Here is a 21,265-nt window from a genome sequence, read left to right on the forward strand (position 1 = left end):
TACTTTCCTATTCGGATAAATCTTGGTAGGGGTTTTTCTAAAGGGTCGCAAAAAATAATGCGGTCACCCGTTTGGCATTCTGTCAGCAACCCATCTACTCGGAGTCGTTCTCTGTTTAATTTGTGAACGGTACATTTGCCTTCATTTTCAATGGCCCTCAAAATTTGACCGTCGTCTGCAGAACACGGAACGTCTTTGACTCTGACACGTAGGTACAAGAGTGATGAGTATTCATTTGATTTAGGGTTTGTACTATACACGTTAATTAGCTTGTTACGTACAGTTATCTTTTTGGTAATGAGAGTTTCTCTGTCATTCTCAGAATCTGGGTAGATGCGCCACATACCTCTTACTCGTTGTAGGCCTTTCAGATGGCTCTTTGGTATACATGAGTCAATGGAGTTGTAGAGTTCGAGGTGTGTAAGGAATTGATCTGGGCTGGGTTTCACCTCACCAAAGAGGTCAGTTTCCAGAATAAATACAGGTTTTACAGAGCTAAGAGTTTCGTGAATATTGACATGAGGTTCACCATTCAGATAGTCTTTAGGTATAAGACCTAGTTTAACTGCATCATTGTATGCTTTGGATGAATTAGTGTTATGGCTGACATCACTGTCATTTTGTGGTTTACCTGCAGTAGCCATATTGGATTTACTGAGGTTTTTTTCAACGTATTTTTGTATGAATTACAAGTTCAATTTAACTAATTAAACAGTATATAAACAGTATATACACGTCACTACACTTTCATAGGTTTGTTCTATCGAAAAACAGTCGTTTGAAGTCTTGTATTTACGATTATTTCGAAGATTTGGTAAGAGCTCAAAATTCTCCTTGGATAAGCTTGAGGCCGCTTACGTTGTTCTTTTTACAAAATTTACTTCTGGATACTATCAAATGATCATAAATAAGCTTCTGTCCAAGTTTGGTACAAACCAGAAGAAAGTTATTTAAATTTCAAAAAACTTTTACCACAGAGTGAATGTAATGTTTCCCCGCAGAAAAACTAAGTCATTTAAAAGTAAAATACGGAAAAAATGGAATTTTATTTTTACAAAATTTACTTCTGGATACTTTCTTATGATCATAAACAAGCTTCTGTCTAAATTTTAGTAGAAATCCCGTATTGTTTGAGAAAGTTATTAAAATTCTAAAAACTTTAACCACAGAGTGAATGTAATGTTTCCACGCAGAAAAAACTAAGTCCATTTATAAGTAAAATACGGGAAAATGGAATTTTATTTTTACAAAATTTACCTCTGGATACTATCTTATGATCATAAACAAGCTTCTGTCCAAGTTTAGTAGAAATCCAGTATAGTTTAAGAAAGTTATTAAAATTTCAAAAACTTTAACCACAGAGTGAATATTTGTGGACGCCGCCGCCGACGACGACGGAATGTAGGATCTCTTAGTCTCGCTTTTTCAACTTGATTCGAAGGCTCGACAAAAAGGAAGGAAGCGAGACTCACAATGCTATACAAAATAGAAAACAACAAAGTGGCCATGTCAAAGGAAGGTCGTCTAATACCTACGAAAAGAATGACACGAAACATGCATGATCAATCCTTCCAAGTACCATCAGCATCCTGTGATTACCGAAAATACTCATTCTTCCCAAGATCCATCTGGGATTGGAACGCTCTTCCTCCTTGGGTCGTATCAGCACTGTTTGTCGAGGCCTTTAAAGCCTCGATGACAAAGTTGAATTAAATTCAATATTTTAGGGGGAGGGTGTGGTCGAATATGCGCGCCAAACCATGGCAGGATAATCAGTCCGTTGATTGTGGCCATTACCTGGCAGAAGCAGAAGCAGAAACTATTGATTGTTGCTTTAAATTCCTGATACATGTATGTTATTACCAGAATTGATAAAATAAACATGAACTTTAACATGTTTAATCTAATGCAATTGACGGTTTCGAAGTGTTTTTCTTGATTTTATCCCTCACTGACAAATTGAAAGCTAACGATAAGCCAGAAATAATAGCAGATACATAACTGACAGTGATAACATATAAATATTTATGGTTTCATGTATCGTAATGTCCAATAGTACCATTTAAAATGTTTGAGTTGTCCTACTTGAATTTAGATCTATTCAAATATTAAATTGACGATATACATAACACTTGTAAGCTTTTGATAATAAGTATTTTCTAATTAGAAACAAAATCAGTTTATGCTTTGAAAGTGTTAAACAATAAATACAGATGTAATTGTATCTTATTGTTCGAGACGAATATTCAATGCAGTCAAAAGCTTAGAATTCAAACTGCTAATTCGATTTCGAAACTGGTTCATTTCATAATTGTTTGTTATTTCACCACAGGAAGATGATTTTATTTATTGTATAGTTCGTTAAATAACCGTTGATGATAGACATGTCTATAATAAAAATGGTCCAAGAATATCACAAAAAAAAAAAAAGATTGTGAATAAACGTACATGAAACGTTATACTAATGCAATATATTGCACTTACTATAAAACAAATAATGTATACACATGTTTATAAGAAGATAACAATTTCTGTTCGGCTTCTTGACCGAAACAAAAGTTCAATGATGATCGCGAAAGCATTATCAAGCCGCACTAAAGAGTTTTCAAAGGGAACATAGTGAAAAACAAGTCTGCATTATTTTTTTTCAATATTGAATTTACAGAAATGTAACTCACGAGAAGAACAATTCTGATTCGAACATTATATTAGTAAAAGACCTGAATTGAATCGTCAATTTCTGTCACTAAATTTTTAGTTCATGTTAATCTGAATTGTTCATTTATCTTAAATTGCGAAAAGTAGATCTTTAAGATATTAATCTTGCATGTATATACATTGTATAATTCTATATGTGTACAATGGCGTCATGAATGCACTTAATGACATTACATCGTGCTACTGCATTATCTACTTTATTGTATTCAGTTCTTACGTAATAAGATGTCGTTGTTCATAGTTTTGACCATTGTACTTGGCCTTTGTCATCAAGTCTACAGTCAATCAGGTAATAATTTTCAACATTTTTCTTTTCTTCTTTACACTTAATACTTCTTCTTGTTGTTCGCATTTTATTAACAATTATTAGACTAAGTGTTCTTGAAATTTCAAAATAATTTTCAAACAGAACATAATTATTATTTAATATAATGTGTTTTTTTTTATATATATCTTAACAAGAATGTGCCCATAGTACACGGATACCCCATCCGCATTAACATTTTCATTATTCAGTGGACCGTAATAATGTGATAAAAACTCTAATTTGACGTTAAACGATCATATCATAGGGAACATGTGTACTACGTTTCAAGTTTATTGGACTTCAACTTCATCAAACACTACCTCGACCGAAAACTTTAACCTGTAACGGGACAGACGAACGAACGGACGGGGCGAACGAACGAACAATACCAGAAATCATAATGCCCATAAATGGACCATAGAAAGAAAACTATCTGTATGATTCAACAAATGAAAAAAACACTTCATAACTGCATGGACTGTGTGATGAAAATCATGCGAGGCCTCATTAAATGAATGCTGTAAACATTTTAAGTTTTGAAGTTTTCTTATACATGTAATATTATTATTATTTATTAAATTGATTTTCTTTGATGCATTTGTTTTCTGTAGATTTATCAACATGTCCAACCCGAATTCGGACTTTGAAACACGTACGGGTCTATACAGATGCATGTTTACTGTTTGTCGAACATGAATTGTCGTGGGACGATGCTCGTAAAAGCTGCAGGAGCCTTGGAGGAGATTTAGTAACGGTAAAAGATGCTACAAAAGAAAAATTCATTTTGGATTCCTTAAGATTGGAGCATTGGAATGCAGCTAATGTGTGGATTGGTGCTACAGACAGGGCAAAAGAAGGCGACTGGCGATGGATAGACGGTATGACTTTTATGTTTTGTTCAAAAAGAGGGCGAAAGATACCAGAGGGACATTCAAACTCGTAAATAGAAAATAAACTGACGACGACATTGTTAAAATAGTAGTCACTTCACAAGACACAACATAGAAAAACTAAAGACTAAGCAACAAGAATCCACCAAAAAATAGGGGCGATCTCATTTGCTCCGGAACGGTGAGAAGATCCTGCTCCACATATGGCACATGCCGTGTTAAACATGGTTGTTTACTCTATTACCTTTATGCAACATATTCATTTGCTTCTAGCAAAAAAACTTGTTTCAATCTATTTCATTTGGATAATAATTGGCTTTCGATGTTATCCGCGTAGTTTTTGAAGAAAACAATTGGGATAACTGAATAAAATAATGTTTCTTTTTGTCAAAAAATCATATACATGTAACTCCTTATCTTTTCTCTTGAATTTATTCCATATTTAAATTTTATTTCTTAAAGTTTCCTTGTACTGATAACAAACTGTAAATATTGCAAATCGTGCAAGCACTTATCTTAAGGATATTTATATTAAGAACAACGAAGCTAGGTCGGGGCTCTGTAAAACCGACTATACGGTATAAGTTGTTCTTAATGTTGAAGGCTGTACGGTCAACAATGATTTATTAACTTAAATCTACTTTATTTTAACTCTGAAGAATCATTAATTTGAACTTGGTTATAATTTTTGGAATATATACCATATCTCTTTTTTTGAATGTTTGTTAAATTATTTATTCTTATAACCCCGAGTTTTATCTGTGAGTGTAGTAAAGAAAAATGTATCCTTCCCCTTCTTTTCCCTAAACAAAAATGGTCACTTGGCCCTTGTATCAGCAAAAGTAGACAACTCAAAAGATTTTAAAGTGTTCGATAGTTGTAAATGATATATATATCAGAGAGTTGTAAATGATATATATGTTACAGTAAATAGGTGAAATTAGGAATTACATGTAATTACTAAAATTTAGGAATTACAGGTAATCCCCGATGCACTTAGTTAATACAAGTAATTCCTGAAACGTCCCAGTTATTACCAGTAATTACTAATTTTAAAATGAATTTTTACACCTATTTACTGACTGCTAAAACATTGTTGTATTATGGTCAGGTGATCAAAAGTTATGGTAATACTAACTAAAAGATCAGTTAGTACAGTACAGTGAATTTTGAATGGTTGATTTCTATAAAAAAAATATCTTGAATAAATGTGGACTTTTAAATATTTGGTTAAATCCGAGTAACTTTAGTTTTAATACAAAACGGTTCAAGTTGAGCATTAAACAGATAATTTTTGACAAATTTCAGCAGACATGGAAATCAGAAATTAAAAATTCTCCTAAAGTATAATGTTTTAATTTTTTAAAGAAAACTTTGAATTTTAAGAATATTTAGACTTACTACCTTATACAGATAAGATAACGTTATGTAGCGGGTTAAAAACTGGAACGAACTGTTATGTGCATTAGCTTCGAGATATAATTTTTTTTTTATATTTTTGTTGTTGTTAAATCATTAATAAAAATGATATAGTGAAATTATAATTCACTGTTAGTAGCCAATCTGGTTATATTTTGTTAAAATAGCTGAGAAACAAGGTTGATAAGTTGTGCACTTACGAGGGAATATTTGGACCTCATTGAATACATATTCGTGTGACCTCCAATTGAACCTCTTGCTGGAGATGGGTTATCGATGTATATAAAAGCTATTAAAGTTGTAAGGGTTTTGCAGAACAGATAGCCTACTTTTGCTGTTAATCGCAGGCTCAACAAAAATGAGGGGAAAATATTAAAATTTTAATCTAGATACTATCTTTTGACTAGTACTGTAAGAAGCTTCTGTCAAAATTGGGTAAAAATCCAGGATGGTTTATAAAACCTAATGTTTTAAAAACTTTAACTGCATAGTGTATGAAATGTTAACTGGAGAAAAAAACTCTAGTCCATTTATAAGTAATATACGAAAAAAAAGGATTCGTTTTACAAACTTTACTTTTGGATATTAACTTATGATCATAAAAAATTGCTTCTGTCCATGTTTGGTATAAAACCAGGATATTTGGAGAAAGTTATTTTAAAGTTTTAAACCACAGTGCATGATGGAGATTTTAGTTTAACCAAATTATTAAAATCAATTTTAGATAGATATCATTGTCCTGCATGCATATATTTACAGAGTTTTAAATCCGATATAACAACTATTTTCCAGTTTCAATTCACAAACATTAAAGAGTATGCACTTTTGATGTGCCTTATATTCCTACATCCTTAAGTAAGCTCCCTTAAAATCTCTATCTCTTTACTTTCTTATTTGGTATTTTGAATTATGTTTTTAATTTTAAAACAAAAACATCAAGTTAGTAAATAGCTGTAAAAATGACAAAAAAAATCAGTGATTACCAGTAATCACTGAAACAACTAGTAAATACATGTAATTACTAAATTGGCTAGTAATTACTGGTATTTACTGAAACGTTTAGTAATTACATGTAATTCCTAATTTCATCTATTTACTGTAACATATATATCAGAGAGCCCAGGTGGTCGTGTGGTCTAGCGGGACGGCTGCAGTGCAGGCGATTTGGTGTCACGATATCACAGTAGCATGGGTTCGAATCCCGGCGAGGGAAGAACCAAAAATTTGCGAAAGCAAATTTACAGATCTAACATTGTTGGGTTGATGTTTAGACGAGTTGTATATATATATATTTGCGAAAGCAAATTTACAGATCTAACATTGTTGGGTTGATGTTTAGACGAGTTGTATATACATTATGTACACAGCCATGTATCACCATCATTGATGGCGATCCGGTGGATACATCTGTTGTAGGGTTGTCACTGACTCAGACGTACTTATGAATATAATTATTTTCTGTGACTGTATCTTACATTAATTTGTAGGATCCTTTACTATAGATAATTTAGCTGATCTGTAACAATAACATCTTCATGCCTTATATATCATGTACTGTAGTACGCCGCTAGATTAAAACTGACGTGGAAAGGTAACATATGGCCACCGAAAGCTCTTTTTTTTGAGAGCCCAGGTGGTCGTGTGGTCTAGCGGGACGGCTGCAGTGCAGGCGATTTGGTGTCACGATATCACAGTAGCATGGGTTCGAATCCCGGCGAGGGAAGAACCAAAAATTTGCGAAAGCAAATTTACAGATCTAACATTGTTGGGTTGATGTTTAGACGAGTTGTATATATATATATATATACAACTCGTCCAGGTGGTCGTGTGGTCTAGCGGGACAGCTGCAGTGCAGGCGATTTGGTGTCACGATATCACAGTAGCATGGGTTCGAATCCCGGCGAGGGAAGAACCAAAAATTTGCGAAAGCAAATTTACAGATCTAACATTGTTGGGTTGATGTTTAGACGAGTTGTATATACATTATGTACACAGCCATGTATCACCATCATTGATGGCGATCCGATGGACACATCTGTTGTAGGGTTGTCACTGACTCAGACGTACTTATATATATATATATATATATATTGTCTAAAAATAGCAACAATCAACATTCAATCTATCTAGGAGTGGATCAGTTTGTAAATAAACTGATGCAGTTACTAAATTGAATTATATAAGTGTCTAAGAATGTAACTTTAACACACTAATGAGTGTTATAAAATTAGGTGTTATATTTTATATATTATTCACGCAATATATATATATATATATATTTAAGAAAAAGTTAAGTAAAGTCCGTATGCTGGTAACATATAAGAAAATTATTAAAAGATAATAACGGCCGTTTCAATGCATCACTTTTTTACTAGTACTTTCACTGCTTCCGCAGATCTTCAGGTAATGTGACTTGTATATAAATAAAACAATTGATTGACGTTAACAATAGTATGACGTTAACAAATACAAATACAAGGGAGACTACTTTATATATATACTGTATATATTACTAGATACGCTTGTTCGGTTGGAATGAGGACGTTAAGTTTGCATGAGATCTGTTGCAATTTAAATTGTTTTCCGTTATCTAGAAACACAATGTTAACAATACCTGTTTAAATTTTCCACTTTTTACATTAACTTGGTTTATACTGTGAAAAGCATACCTATCATAATAATTGTTCAAGAGAGTAGAAAGATAGAAAATGGTCATGAAAAGACATGACCGCATAAGTCAATCTTTGATTCTGATTGGCCAATTAAAAAAATTAACGAGACTTAGAAGCAATAGCAACACATTTGTGGTATATTATCTTGTTTTTTTTTATATAAAAACTCATTAAAAAATCACATATTTTTCTTTTCTCTATTAATTTTTACCTGACATCTTTGATAACTAATTAAAGTCTATTTCAATTTGACAGGATTAACTTAACCTTTTTTTCACAGATTCATTTCTTTTCAGGAAGTCATGTGGCATACGGGCATTTTGCAAAAGGACAGGGTAACAATCACAACACAGGATTTTTATTTGCTGGTGGTTCAAACGAAGACTGTGCACTGATTAAACGAAGTGATGGTGGCCTCTGGCATGATTATCCGTGTCATCCGATCGTAGGGAACTTAGGATATCATTACAGTTATGCCTGTGAATTCCGTTAGTACTCTTTTATAGGTTACTATGCGGGACGAGTTTTACTCATTGTTAAAGGCCTTACGGTTTCCTTCAGTTGTTCATTTCCATGACATCTGATTGAGAGTTGCAATTACATCACATCTTCTTATTTCTATATTGTCACATAGTTAGATATCAGAATGTGTTTTTTTTAAAGTTACACCTAATGTTGAAATGTATCAAGACAAAAGTTACAGAAACAACTTCCTTTCAATCATTTAAAAACTAGTTATTTTGATAGTAAAAAAAAAGGAAATGTAAGATATATTTAGCTCAAATTCATTATCCAATTTCTAACAAGCATACACGTTTACACGAAGCAATATATATCAGCGGTGCCAAATAACGAACATACCAGGTTAATAATAAATAAAAAAAAACTTCACGTTTTATCATAAAAAACACAAAAATAAAATCATAGTGAAATTCAAATAATGTTAATCTAAGGGCCTGACACGAATCTAGCTTTTATTATATATTTCTGTCTAAGAAATTATTATAGTGTAAATGATTAAGATTAAACAGTGATGCCTATTATTAATATATATATATACATGATTTATTATAAGTATTTTTGTTTTGAAACCACCATCAGACAGGACTACGATGGCGCCGACTACGATAACTATGGAGCCGACAACAACTACTATGGTGCCGACAACGACTACCATGGCGACGACATCGACTACTATTGAAACGATGGCACCATCAACAGCTAATCCTAACATAGAGACGCCAGCGCCAACAACATATAACCCTAACGTAGAGACGCCAGCGCCAACAACAGCAAATCCTAACATAGAGACGCCAGCACCAACAACATCAATGCCTAACGTAGAGACGCCAGCGCCAACAACGATGGCGAATATAGAAACACCAGCACCAACTACACTGCCCAATGTCGAGACTCCAGCCCCAACACAGCCAAACATTGAGACTCCGTTACCAACAACCGCCAATAATATTATCGTTGGCAACAATACTGTTATCATTGGTAAAAAATGAAAACTCTAAATTGTCATCCTTATTAGTTTACTGAAACCTAAACAAAATGGTGTTCAATTGGATCATTACTACGATATTAAAATAATGAAACTTTTCAGTTTTAATTTATACCCATTTTTAGTGAGAAGTCTATATTCTTTTTAATAATGTTGAATTCCGTATGTTGAGATTTTTTGTAACGTCTGGTCATGATCACTATATATGCAAAATATCCTTTCATTCATAAGAACAATCGTTCTGTTTTGGTGGATGTTGTTCTATCACCTTTATACACCAAACCATACAGCACTTGTTGTTTTTTCTTCACATAATAAACGTACTAGGATGATTGATACGTGCTAGTTTGTTATTTAACATACATATCTTACATGTACCTCCTATAAATATAAGGGGACATGATTTAATTTAATTAACGGACTTTTGTCGTGACCATATATATTTGGTATAGGGTTCTCTAATAAATACATATAGAGTTAGGAACCATCTGGAGTTAGTAAAAAATACTCCCCTTTAAAACAATGGTTTAAACAGACGACGAAACTGATAATGAATGTGACCTTCCGAATTAGACTATGTATCGGATTTGTTATCACATAAGGAACACGACGGGTGCCACATGTGGAGTAAGATCTAACCCTTCCTGATCACCTGATATCACCCCTAGGTTTTGGTGGGGTTCGTCTTGTTTATTCTTTAGTTTTCTATGTTATGTCATATGTGATATTGTTTGTCTGTTTGTCTTTTTCATTTTTAGCCACGGAGTTGTCAGTTCATTTTCAATCTATGAGTTTGACTGTCCCTCTGGTATCTTTGATCCCTCTTTTGAAATACATTCATAAAACACCAATATAAGGATAAATGGGAAATCAAACTGTCAGAATCTTCCGGACACAAAACCTTGTCAAATATATTTACATGCATGGATGCTGTTTACATTTTCATACAGTTATTGAGCTTAAATGAAGTTTAGACTATTATATTTCAGTATATATTTGGTTTCCAAAAATTAAAAAAAAAACTTCCAGATTAAAACTTACCAAAGATTTGTTGGCTTACCTGGCATTATAGACCATGTGAGCTTATGTTATCGTCTAGCGTCCATTTGCGTTCGATGTCCGTCAACAAAATTTCAATGCAAATTCCGAAAAAACTACTGACAACATATTTCAAACAAACTTGTGTTGAATGATCCTCAAGGTAGATATTATGAAGGGTTTTTTGTTGTTGTTGTAGGGAAACACGTAAAGTACCCGGCCACGTTCATTCTGTGTTTTTGTGATTTTTTTTCTTCTTTTTGTATTCCTTATGAGTTAAGCCTTTTACAACTGATTTTTATGATTCGTTCTTATATTGTACTGCATGTATATAAAACCAGGTTCAATCCACCATTTTTTACATTTGAAAATGCCTGTATACCAAGTTAGGTCAGGAATATGACAGCTGTGATGTGTTTTATCATTTGATTTTGCCGTTTGATAAGGGACTTTCCGTTTAGAATTTTGCTCGAAGCTCATTTTTTTTTCAATTTTACTTTTTATACCACTGTCCCAGGTAGCGGGAGGGTTGGGATTCCGCTAACATGTTTAACCCCGCCACATTCTGTATATATGTGCATAACAGGAGTCATCAACCTGTAATTCAGTGGTTGTCGTATGTTGATGTGTAACTTAATTTTTTTTCGTTAATTTTTTTACATAAACTAGGCCGTTTGTTTTCTCATTCAATATTTTTACATTTGTCATTTTGGGGCCGGCCTTGTATAACTGAAAGTGTGGTATGGGCTTTGTTCATTGTTGAAAGCCGTACGATGACCTATATATGCTTTTTTAATTTCTGTGTCATGTTGGTCTCTTGTGGAGAGTTGTTTCATTGGCAATAATACCACATCTGCTTTTTATACGCCTGTCAAAATTTTGACGGGATGTATTATGGTATATGAAAGGCCGGTGTCCGGCGTAGACATGTCGCACTGTAACTTGATAACGACTTATCGAAATTTCATAAAACTTATTATAATATAGTTGTTTCTTATGATGGTCAAATGATGTGTATATATTTTGGGGAAAATCAAATTAAAAAACTAAATATCGAATACCCTGGTGTAATAAATTTCAGTAATAAATAAATTTCTCTCGTTAAAATCTAAAACATTGTTACATACACGAGCGAATCGTACAAGTTGAGATACATGTATATAAACACCGTAAGATGGTGACAAAGGAACGGCACCATCTAAAAATGGATAATAAACGATAGGAAATGAAAACTCATCTCTTTTATCATAAATTTGAGTACTAAGCTTTCCGTTAGTGATATAGATATCAAGATCGAGGAAAGGGCAGTGGTCATTGTTAGTATTAGCTTTATGTAAAGTAAGTTCAACAGGATGGTTATACTTGAAAAAAAACAAAAAAAAAAACCCGATGTGTATAGGAGAGGAGCAGTCGGTTGTGCAGCATCATGACAGAAACAGGTAGGTACTTAATATATCTGCATCTCGACAAACCCTAAAGCCTTAATACCAAAACAGCCAAAACAATGAGTGTTTCAGGTACGCAAACTTGTAACTGTACTGTTGCCTGATGATAAAATATACATGTACGAAAGAGAATATATTTTGATTTCTCTACTTATTCGTCAATTTATCCCTTCCTGCACCCATTGTTAAAAAAATAAAAGTTAAAATCCGATTATGACGGAAGTTTTCTTGCTTTCCTCTGAATTTCCTGTTGTGACGGCATGAAAAAAGGCGATCACGATTGATGACGTCACATAGATCATTCCAAAAGAAGAAGAATTGCCTGCGTATTGTGTCAAAATCATTTGAGAAACAAACACCACTAAATCTCGTGTATTACGATATGTATCCACTATGACTCGAGTGGATACATATCGTATCACATGCGCACTAGATGCAGTGGTAGAATCTATATTTAACTTACATCTTCATGGTGATATTTTATAGAAACTTATTAAAAAAAAGTTGTTTATCAAAAATATTTCTGTAAAGACCTAATTATCATTATCTTTTAAATCTGTTTCTGTTCGTATTCCAAAGCTGGATTTGTGGGGTCATCACGTAGTATCGGGAAGTACGAAATGTATAGTACTTTTTATCTAAACGATAGTAATCTTGCATGTACAAGTGTACAGAGGTGTCATGAATGATCTCAACGACATAAGATCTTGATAATGCATTGTATAATACATTGTATTGCATTATTTTGTACCAGGATGACGTCGTTTAGAATTATACCTGTTATAATTGCCATTGTTCATCAAGTCTACTGTCAATCAGGTAACACTAATTGATATATACTGTCTAAAACAATTTCAGTTACATTGTATACTGAATACGTTGTTCATGTGTGTGTTGAGGGACTTGTGAAAATGTTGACCGTGTGTGTGTGTGTCTATGGACAAGTGAATACGTTATTCATGTGTGTGTGTGTCTACTGACTAGTAAAAACGTTATTCATGTATGTGTGTGTGTGTGTGTGTGTGTGTCTAGGAACTAGTGAAAGCGTTGTTCGTGTGTAGGTGTCTGTGTGTGTGTCGAGGGACTAATGAAAACGTTGTTTATGTGTGTGTGTTTGTTGAGGATCTTGTGAAAATGCTGTTTATGTGTGTGTCTAGGTACTAGTGAACACGTTGTTCATGTGTTTGTTGAGGGGCAAGTGAAAACGTTGTTTATGTGTGTGTCTAGGTACTAGTGAACACGTTGTTCATGTGTTTGTTGAGGATCTTGTGAAAACGCTGTTTATGTGTGTGTCTAGGTACTAGTGAACACGTTGTTCATGTGTTTGTTGAGGGACTAGTGATTACGTTGTTTATGTGTGTGTCTAGGTACAAGTGAACACGTTGTTCATGAGTTTGTTGAGGGAATAGTGAATACTTTGTTTATGTGTGTGTGTTGAGGGACTAGTAATAATTTCGATCATCACGAACCATATTGATATGTCTATCAAAACGCTCACCAATTTGCGTTATAATAAGATACTAATTTAGGTGGATCTTACTCTGCTTTTCAAATAGAATATGGCACGCTATTTTGATCGATGCATTAGATTTGATTGCATTATCCTTACATTTGCGCGCAAACTTCATTTTTGATATGTTTTAATTATTCAAACTTTATTGGTACCAATAGTATTTTGTATTTTATGGAAATTCGAACGATGTCATTAAGATTATCAAGAATGACAAAACTTGGCGAAAAAACCCTTTATGTGTCCTAAAATACCGCATATTTCATAAAGGAATAACCGAATTTTAGACGGGAAGCATTCAACATTTGTAAATATTCCGAAGTAAGTGTTAGATTTGAAATGTAATTCCAAATTGTTGGGTTACTTCATTAATTATTACTGAAGTTATTTATTTTATTTGTGATACTTGTAGATACGATTTGGGGTATTTGTGCATACATGTAACGTTGCGCTCTTATGAATTGTTATATTTCCCGTTTTTAAAGTTTTATGACGTTTAGCCTTTTACGTACGTTACGTTGTCTAGTTTTTATTCATTACAAATTATTTGATTACGGAGACACATCGTTATTTATAGAGAGATCATAATCGGTTGATATGATGTATATGAGTATAAGAAGCCAAAATTAAATGTAATTTTGAGGAATAAAAGATACATATATATACTTGTACCGCATACTCGAGTTATCGCCTTATTTTTAATTTGATGCCTGAATGATGTGATCCGCTACAGTAAGATTCAAAGATGACAAAATAACAGGGCAAAAAAAGAAAAGCGACAAACAACAAACAATAGAATACAAATCACAACAAAGAAAATCATGCAAAAAACGAGTTAAATGAATGCGGTAACGTTTGGTTTTAAACAGTTTTTCTACAGTAATACAGGTATTTAATTAGGCAGCAACCATTTGATTTGTGGGGGGGGGGGGGGGGGGGGGCATGGTTTTTTTTCTGTACAATTTTTTTTACGCCTGTGGCGAAAAACAATCTATTTTTTCGCGACAAGTCGAAAACAAATGTTTTCTTTCAACTTTATCATTACATACTAGAACACACCCGTGATAACGCGGGTCCGTGACTGAATTAAAGTATATAACTATGCGTAAACCTTATTTTAGTATTGGTATTATCATCTGATAAAAGTCGTGCCGATTATAAGATACAGTTTCTCTGCTTTCAAATCTTTCTGTTTGAACCCGTCGACCTAGAACTCTTCAATTATTGGTAATATTCAGGTCCTTGAATTGAGTATTTTTAATCAACAGCATTGTTCAATAAAGTTCAATTCTTTGATTCGCTGTTTTACGTCATGCCCGCTAACAAATTGAAAACTGTACCTATACGCCTTATTTCAAGTTAAGTCCACATTTTTAGTATTCGTATTGTTATCTTAGAAAGTCTTACTAATTAAAAAACTACAATAGGGAACAATTTGACAATGATTGAATTTAGTTGTGTCGACTCTGTGATTATGACCCGTGTTTAAAGCAAAATCAAATACACCATTTGGTGGTGCGCCTGTCAGATGCGGAACGTACATATAAGGTTAAAGTAACAGGTGAATATACTAAATTGGTATCGGTATCGGATTCGACCCGGAACTTGTTAATTATTGGCAATATTAATTATCTGGAAAACAAAAGGGTCTGGAGTGGTGTAATTTTAATCTACAACATTGTACTTTATTTGTTGTAAATAAAGTTGAATTCTTTGATTCATGGTTTTAACGTGATGCCGGCTGATAAATTGGACCTCGTAATTTTAGTATTATAGATAGTGGCAGCTGAGGGTGAAACAAACAATGTTTTTTTCTCAGAATCAAATCAAATTATTTTTTTTCTCCGAAAACTGGAAACAAACTTTTTTCTCCAAAAAAAAACATAGCCCCCCACCCCCAGAAAATCAAATGGTTGGTGCCTTATACGTATCTTTATTTTTTAGATATATCATCATGTCCATCAAGAATTCAGCAAATGCAACACGTACGTGTCTATACAGATGCATGCTTACTGTTTGTCGAACATGAATTGTCATGGGACGATGCTCGTAAAAGCTGCAGGAGCCTTGGAGGAGATTTAGTAATGATAAAAGATAGCGCAAAGCAAAAGTTCATTTTGGATTCTCTGATATTCGAACATTGGAATACACAAAATATGTGGATCGGTGCTACAGATAAAGCTAAAGAAGGCGACTGGCGCTGGATAGACGGTATTAGTTTTAAATCTTTTATTTATTTCTTTGTGTTTTAACTTTTCACCAGACTCCTTAAAAGAGAACAACTAATGTTTAGATTATTTTCTAATTTGATTTAATATTTCCTAAAATAAAATACAATTGAGTGTTTTAAGGAAACGTGATGGCCACTAAAGTATGTATACATTGGTTGTAACCCATGTTAACCTTAATGTATAAATATATGACACATACATGTATATTTGTATAATGACTTGTATTAAGCTGATACATATATCTACGACGAATTATTTAATGACAAAAAATAAGTTTTTGAACAAATTCAAAACGCAGCTTTCTGGCATGAAAATACGGATTTTTTGTGTTATTAAAATTTGCTATTACAAAATGATAAATTATTATAAATTAAGGAATGTATCTCCCTCATGCAAAGCTCTGATTCCTTTTACGGATTTGGCTATACTTTTTGGACCTTTTGGATTATAGCTCTCCATCTTTTATAGAAGCTTAGGATTTCAAATATTTTGGCCACGTGCATCACTGAAGAGATATGTATTGTCGAAATGCGCATCTGGTGCAAGAAAATTGGTACCGTTAATTTTATTTCTGTGCCCATCAAAAGTAAGTCTTCACTTCACGTAGCAATAAAAGCAGGAAACCATTGCAAATAGCCACAGTGATAATGTGTGATTTGTGACGTCGCAAATACCACATGATAATTTTGAAGCACTGACAATTGATTTATAAGGTGTGTACTGAATTATTATTTCATTAAAGAAAACTTGATTTGTTTAATTCTTATGATTGTCTAAGGTCTGCGACTTTGCTCTTTTGTCTATCTGTGGTTTCTCCGTTCAAGTCTGTTGAGTCAGTATTTAAAAAGGCGTTGTATGAATGCCAATGAGACAACTAAGTCTTTCATCAGAGACCACAAACACAGAAGGTTATTAATCAAAGGTCACTGTATGGCCGTTATCAACAATGAGCTAACCCTTTAACACATGTTATATATCAGTATGTATGGTCAGATTATGTTTCTGTTAATGAGAGAGAGTTGTTCCCCTTTTGTCAGTATTTTGTATCTATGTTTGTGACGTCATCTTTGTCTGATTAAAATGTAGAAAATGGAGAAGATGTGTTTTTATGTGTCCGTATATAATCGCCTCCATCCATGCTACCAGAGCTATTCTATGGTGGCCGGTTAAGGCCATTTCGCGTTTTCGCGTTTTCGCGTTTTCGCCCATCATATTATATAGGGCGAAAACGCGAAAACGCGAAATCGCGAAGTCGAAAACGCGAAAACGCGAAGTCGAAAACGCGAAAACGCGAAAACGCGAAGTCGAAAACGCGAAAACGCGAAGTCGAAAACGCGAAAACGCGAAATATTTTTTCTTTCCGATTTCGCGTTTTCGTTTTCGCGTTTTCGACTTCGCGATTTCGCGTTTTCGCGTTTTCGCGTTTTCGCGATTTCGCGTTTTCGCGTTTTCGCGTTTTCGCGTTTTCGACTTCGCGATTTCGCGTTTTCGCCTTTTCGCGTTTTCGCCTTTTCGCGTTTTCGCGTTTTCGCGTTTTCGCGATTTCGCGTTTTCGCGATTTCGCGATTTCGCGATTTCGCCTTTTCGCGTTTTCGCGATTTCGCGTTTTCGCCTTTTCGCCTTTTTGTCTCGGTACCATAAAACAAAATCTTAGATATCAATTCGTGGATTATAATCCAAACCCGAAAGTTGAATTATCGATTTTATATATATCTATGGGGGTTGTTGTTGTTTGTTCATGCAGGTCATATGGTCTTATTAAGGAAGGCAGTAAAAATCGTAAATTATTTTGTAAATTAGGCCGTTAGCTCGTTTGAACTGTTTCATTTTTTTGTCGGGGCATTCAATGTTCAAAGCCACACAGTGTCCTTTGATCACTTTCTATTTTAAACATATTTTATTTGATCAAGTTCAAATTGGATAAGACACAAGTCAAACAGATTTATGAAGTCTTCTCCATTTAACATTTTTAGCAATATAATACAAAATGTATGTATGAGCATTCATGTATAGAATGGTATATCTATAAGTATATATTGATTTATGTCAAAAGACAGAGAAGAGCAGATAGAAAAAAAGAAAAAAAAGAAAAAAATATATAAAAATAAATAAATGAATAATTAGAAAACTAAAACACAAAAAATAAAAATACAAATTAAACAAACGAGAAAAAAGGATAGACTGTCACGTAAATGAAGATGTGTGTGCGATCATGGTTTGCTATCTAGAAAATTAGAAATATTTCCGAACTTTTAATATACTGGAAGACATTTTTTAAATTAGTTTGGTTTTTATCTAGATCAGTTTGAGCTGTACAAGATCTGCAAAGAGACCCCGTCTGCAATAAACTGATACAAATATCCACTGGAGTTAATTAACTCATGTAGCAGAAAGTGATGAACATCATTATACCATTCTGCAGACTAATGATTCATTTATTCCATCAACCATACGTCTTTGGAATAATCTTGATGATTCAACTCGTGATGCGGAATCAATAAATAATTTTAAAACTGAACTAAAAAAACTTTATCCTCAGAGTAACATATTTCTACCGAAGAAATTTGAGTTAGAAATTCGAAAACTTAATATTATTCTAACCCAACTTCGATGTTTTTGCATCATCCTTAAACTATGATCTATATAGGGTCAATATCATCCCTGACCCTTTTTGCCTGTGTGGTGTTAATCGTGAAGATTTCTATCATTTCTTTTTTAAATGTATATTATATTCAGAAATACAAAATGATATATTTGAAAGTCTGCGCTGGCTGTAAAATTAACTAAGAACTGCCAACCTCGGGTAGTTGTCTTCTTTCTCTAGATAAAAACCAAACTAATTTAAAAAATGTCTTCCAGTATATTAAAAGTTCGGAAAGATTTCTAATTTTCTAGATAGCAAACCATGATCGCACACACATCTTCATTTACGTGACAGTCTATCCTTTTTTCTCGTTTGTTTAATTTGTATTTTTATTTTTTGTGTTTTAGTTTTCTAATTATTCATTTATTTATTTTTATATATTTTTTTCTTTTTTTTCTTTTTTTCTATCTGCTCTTCTCTGTCTTTTGACATAAATCAATATATACTTATAGATATACCATTCTATACATGAATGCTCATACATACATTTTGTATTATATTGCTAAAAATGTTAAATGGAGAAGACTTCATAAATCTGTTTGACTTGTGTCTTATCCAATTTGAACTTGATCAAATAAAATATGTTTAAAATAGAAAGTGATCAAAGGACACTGTGTGGCTTTGAACATTGAATGCCCCGACAAAAAAAATGAAACAGTTCAAACGAGCTAACGGCCTAATTTACAAAATAATTTACGATTTTTACTGCCTTCCTTAATAAGACCATATGACCTGCATGAACAAACAACAACAACCCCCATAGATATATATAAAATCGATAATTCAACTTTCGGGTTTGGATTATAATCCACGAATTGATATCTAAGATTTTGTTTTATGGTACCGAGACAAAAAGGCGAAAAGGCGAAAACGCGAAATCGCGAAAACGCGAAAAGGCGAAATCGCGAAACGCGAAAACGCGAAATCGCGAAAACGCGAAAACGCGAAATCGCGAAAACGCGAAAACGCGAAATCGCGAAAACGCGAAAACGCGAAAACGCGAAATCGCGAAAACGCGAAAAGGCGAAAAGGCGAAATCGCGAAGTCGAAAACGCGAAAACGCGAAAACGCGAAGTCGAAAACGCGAAATCGGAAAGAAAAAATATTTCGCGTTTTCGCGTTTTCGACTTCGCGTTTTCGCGTTTTCGACTTCGCGTTTTCGCGTTTTCGCGTTTTCGACTTCGCGTTTTCGCGTTTTCGACTTCGCGATTTCGCCCTATATAATATGATGGGCGAAAACGCGAAAACGCGAAAACGCGAAATGGCCTTAACCGGCCACCATATACTATTCCCCTAGTCTGTAAGACACATAGCAAGCTCGAAAAATCCCAAGAATGACACTTGTAAAAACATCCAAGCAAGAAAACGAATTGCCTTACTTATGTTCATAACAATAACGGAAAATAAATATATGATAGACCGCATGGTTACGCACTCTTTGTGGCACATAGTTACAAATAGTAATTTTATTAGAACACTATGAAAATCTTATTTTTGTTGTTGATTTGGTTTTTTGTTGTTGATATAAGCCTACATACATTGGCATCTTTTCCAAAATTAGAGAGTCAATTTTATGTTGACAGGATACACTTTAGTTTGTATTAATTATCTGAATTCATTACTTTTCAGGCAGTAGTGTTACATACGCACATTTTGCGAAAGGACAAGGTAATAACCACAACACTAGAAGATTTTTATTGTCTGATGGTTCAAAAGAAGATTGTGCTCTGATCAAACGAAGTGATGGTGGCCTATGGCATGATTATCCATGTGATTTTGGTTTAGGGATCCTAGGATATCATTACACTTATGCCTGTGAATTCCGTAAGTAGCTTGCTATTCGGTATGTGTTTTACTCATTGTTGAAGGTCGTTCGTTAATGTTAAGTTGTTTACCTTCTACGGAATTTGGTCTCTGGTTGAGAGTTGTCCTAATGGCAATCATACCACATCTTCTTATTTCTATAGTGTTTTTATAGTTAGATATTACAAGTTTTAATAAAAATTGTAACACTATTGCATAAGTTGAAAGGTATCATACAAAAAATTACGGCAAAATTGTCATTCGTTTGATGTGTTCTATCATCTGATTTTGCCATTTGATTAGCCTAAGGGACTTTCCGTTTTGAATTTTTCGCGGAGTTCAGTATTTTTGTGATTTTACTTTTTATTCAATTATTAAAAAAAGATATTTTGATAGTAAACAAAAAAGAAATGTAAGACGTATAAATTATGCTCATAAAATTAATATATAATACCATAAAATTACAATATATGAATTTAACAATTATACATAAAGTAGATAAACAACATTTGATGCAGAACAAGTTAAAGCACTAAGAATACAGACATAAAACAGTGCAATTCAAATTATTTAAACAAATGGCCTAATTCGATTGTAGTTTTAATGTTTTATTTCTTTTGGGAATATTATGACAAGAGTAAATAAAGGTATGATTGTTAAAAATGTACAATTATTATTGATAAGATACGTCTATCAATTGTTTTATAAATATTCTTATTTTGAAACAACTGTTAGTCAGGAGTGGACATGGTACGACAAATGGTTCGACACTCACAAGTGTACTATGGCGCCGACATCAAGCACTATTGAAACAATGGCACCATCAACAGCTAATCCTAACGTAGAAACGCCAGCGCCCACAACATCAATGCCTAACGTAGAAACGTCATCGCCGACAACATCAATGCCTAACGTAGAAACGCCAGCGCCAACAACGATGGCGAATATTGAAACACCAGCACCAACTACACTGCCCAATGTAGAAACTCCAGCCGCGACACAGCCAAACATTGAGACTCCGTTACCAACAGGCCCTAATACTGTTATTATTGGCAAAAAACGAAGACGCTAAATTGTTATA

At 33.6% G+C, this 21,265-nt stretch overlaps 2 protein-coding genes across 2 annotated transcripts; both read left to right on the plus strand.

Annotated features, from left to right (window-relative positions):
- The first annotated feature begins 2,933 nt into the window (after nt 1-2,933).
- On the plus strand, nt 2,934-9,611 carry LOC134693270 (lithostathine-like). The gene is made up of 4 exons (XM_063554017.1): nt 2,934-3,007; nt 3,637-3,903; nt 8,303-8,494; nt 9,108-9,611. Exons 1-4 carry the CDS (start codon nt 2,944-2,946, stop codon nt 9,515-9,517), a joined length of 933 nt encoding a protein of 310 aa, XP_063410087.1. The 5' UTR covers nt 2,934-2,943; the 3' UTR covers nt 9,518-9,611.
- A 3,137-nt stretch (nt 9,612-12,748) lies between these two features.
- Nucleotides 12,749-21,238, plus strand: LOC134693375 (perlucin-like protein). Its single transcript, XM_063554161.1, has 4 exons — nt 12,749-12,815; nt 15,451-15,717; nt 20,011-20,205; nt 20,920-21,238. The coding sequence occupies exons 1-4, from the start codon at nt 12,752-12,754 to the stop codon at nt 21,027-21,029; spliced, it is 636 nt and encodes a 211-aa protein (XP_063410231.1). The 5' UTR covers nt 12,749-12,751; the 3' UTR covers nt 21,030-21,238.
- Nucleotides 21,239-21,265: the final 27 nt, after the last annotated feature.

Source organism: Mytilus trossulus, chromosome 12 (genome assembly GCF_036588685.1).
Source record: "Mytilus trossulus isolate FHL-02 chromosome 12, PNRI_Mtr1.1.1.hap1, whole genome shotgun sequence".
Classification (NCBI taxonomy): Eukaryota; Metazoa; Mollusca; class Bivalvia; order Mytilida; family Mytilidae; genus Mytilus; species Mytilus trossulus.

Bases quoted from the DNA above. Each gene is read 5' to 3' on its own strand.
- LOC134693375 (XM_063554161.1), top strand. From the start codon at position 12,752: ATGACGTCGTTTAGAATTATACCTGTTATAATTGCCATTGTTCATCAA. The intron at 12,816-15,450 runs GTAACACTAATT...TTTATTTTTTAG, and splicing joins TCAAGTCTACTGTCAATCAG to ATATATCATCATGTCCATCA. The intron at 20,206-20,919 runs GTAAGTAGCTTG...AACAACTGTTAG, and splicing joins CACTTATGCCTGTGAATTCC to TCAGGAGTGGACATGGTACG.
- LOC134693270 (XM_063554017.1), top strand. From the start codon at position 2,944: ATGTCGTTGTTCATAGTTTTGACCATTGTACTTGGCCTTTGTCATCAA. The intron at 3,008-3,636 runs GTAATAATTTTC...TGTTTTCTGTAG, and splicing joins TCAAGTCTACAGTCAATCAG to ATTTATCAACATGTCCAACC. The intron at 8,495-9,107 runs GTTAGTACTCTT...AACCACCATCAG, and splicing joins CAGTTATGCCTGTGAATTCC to ACAGGACTACGATGGCGCCG.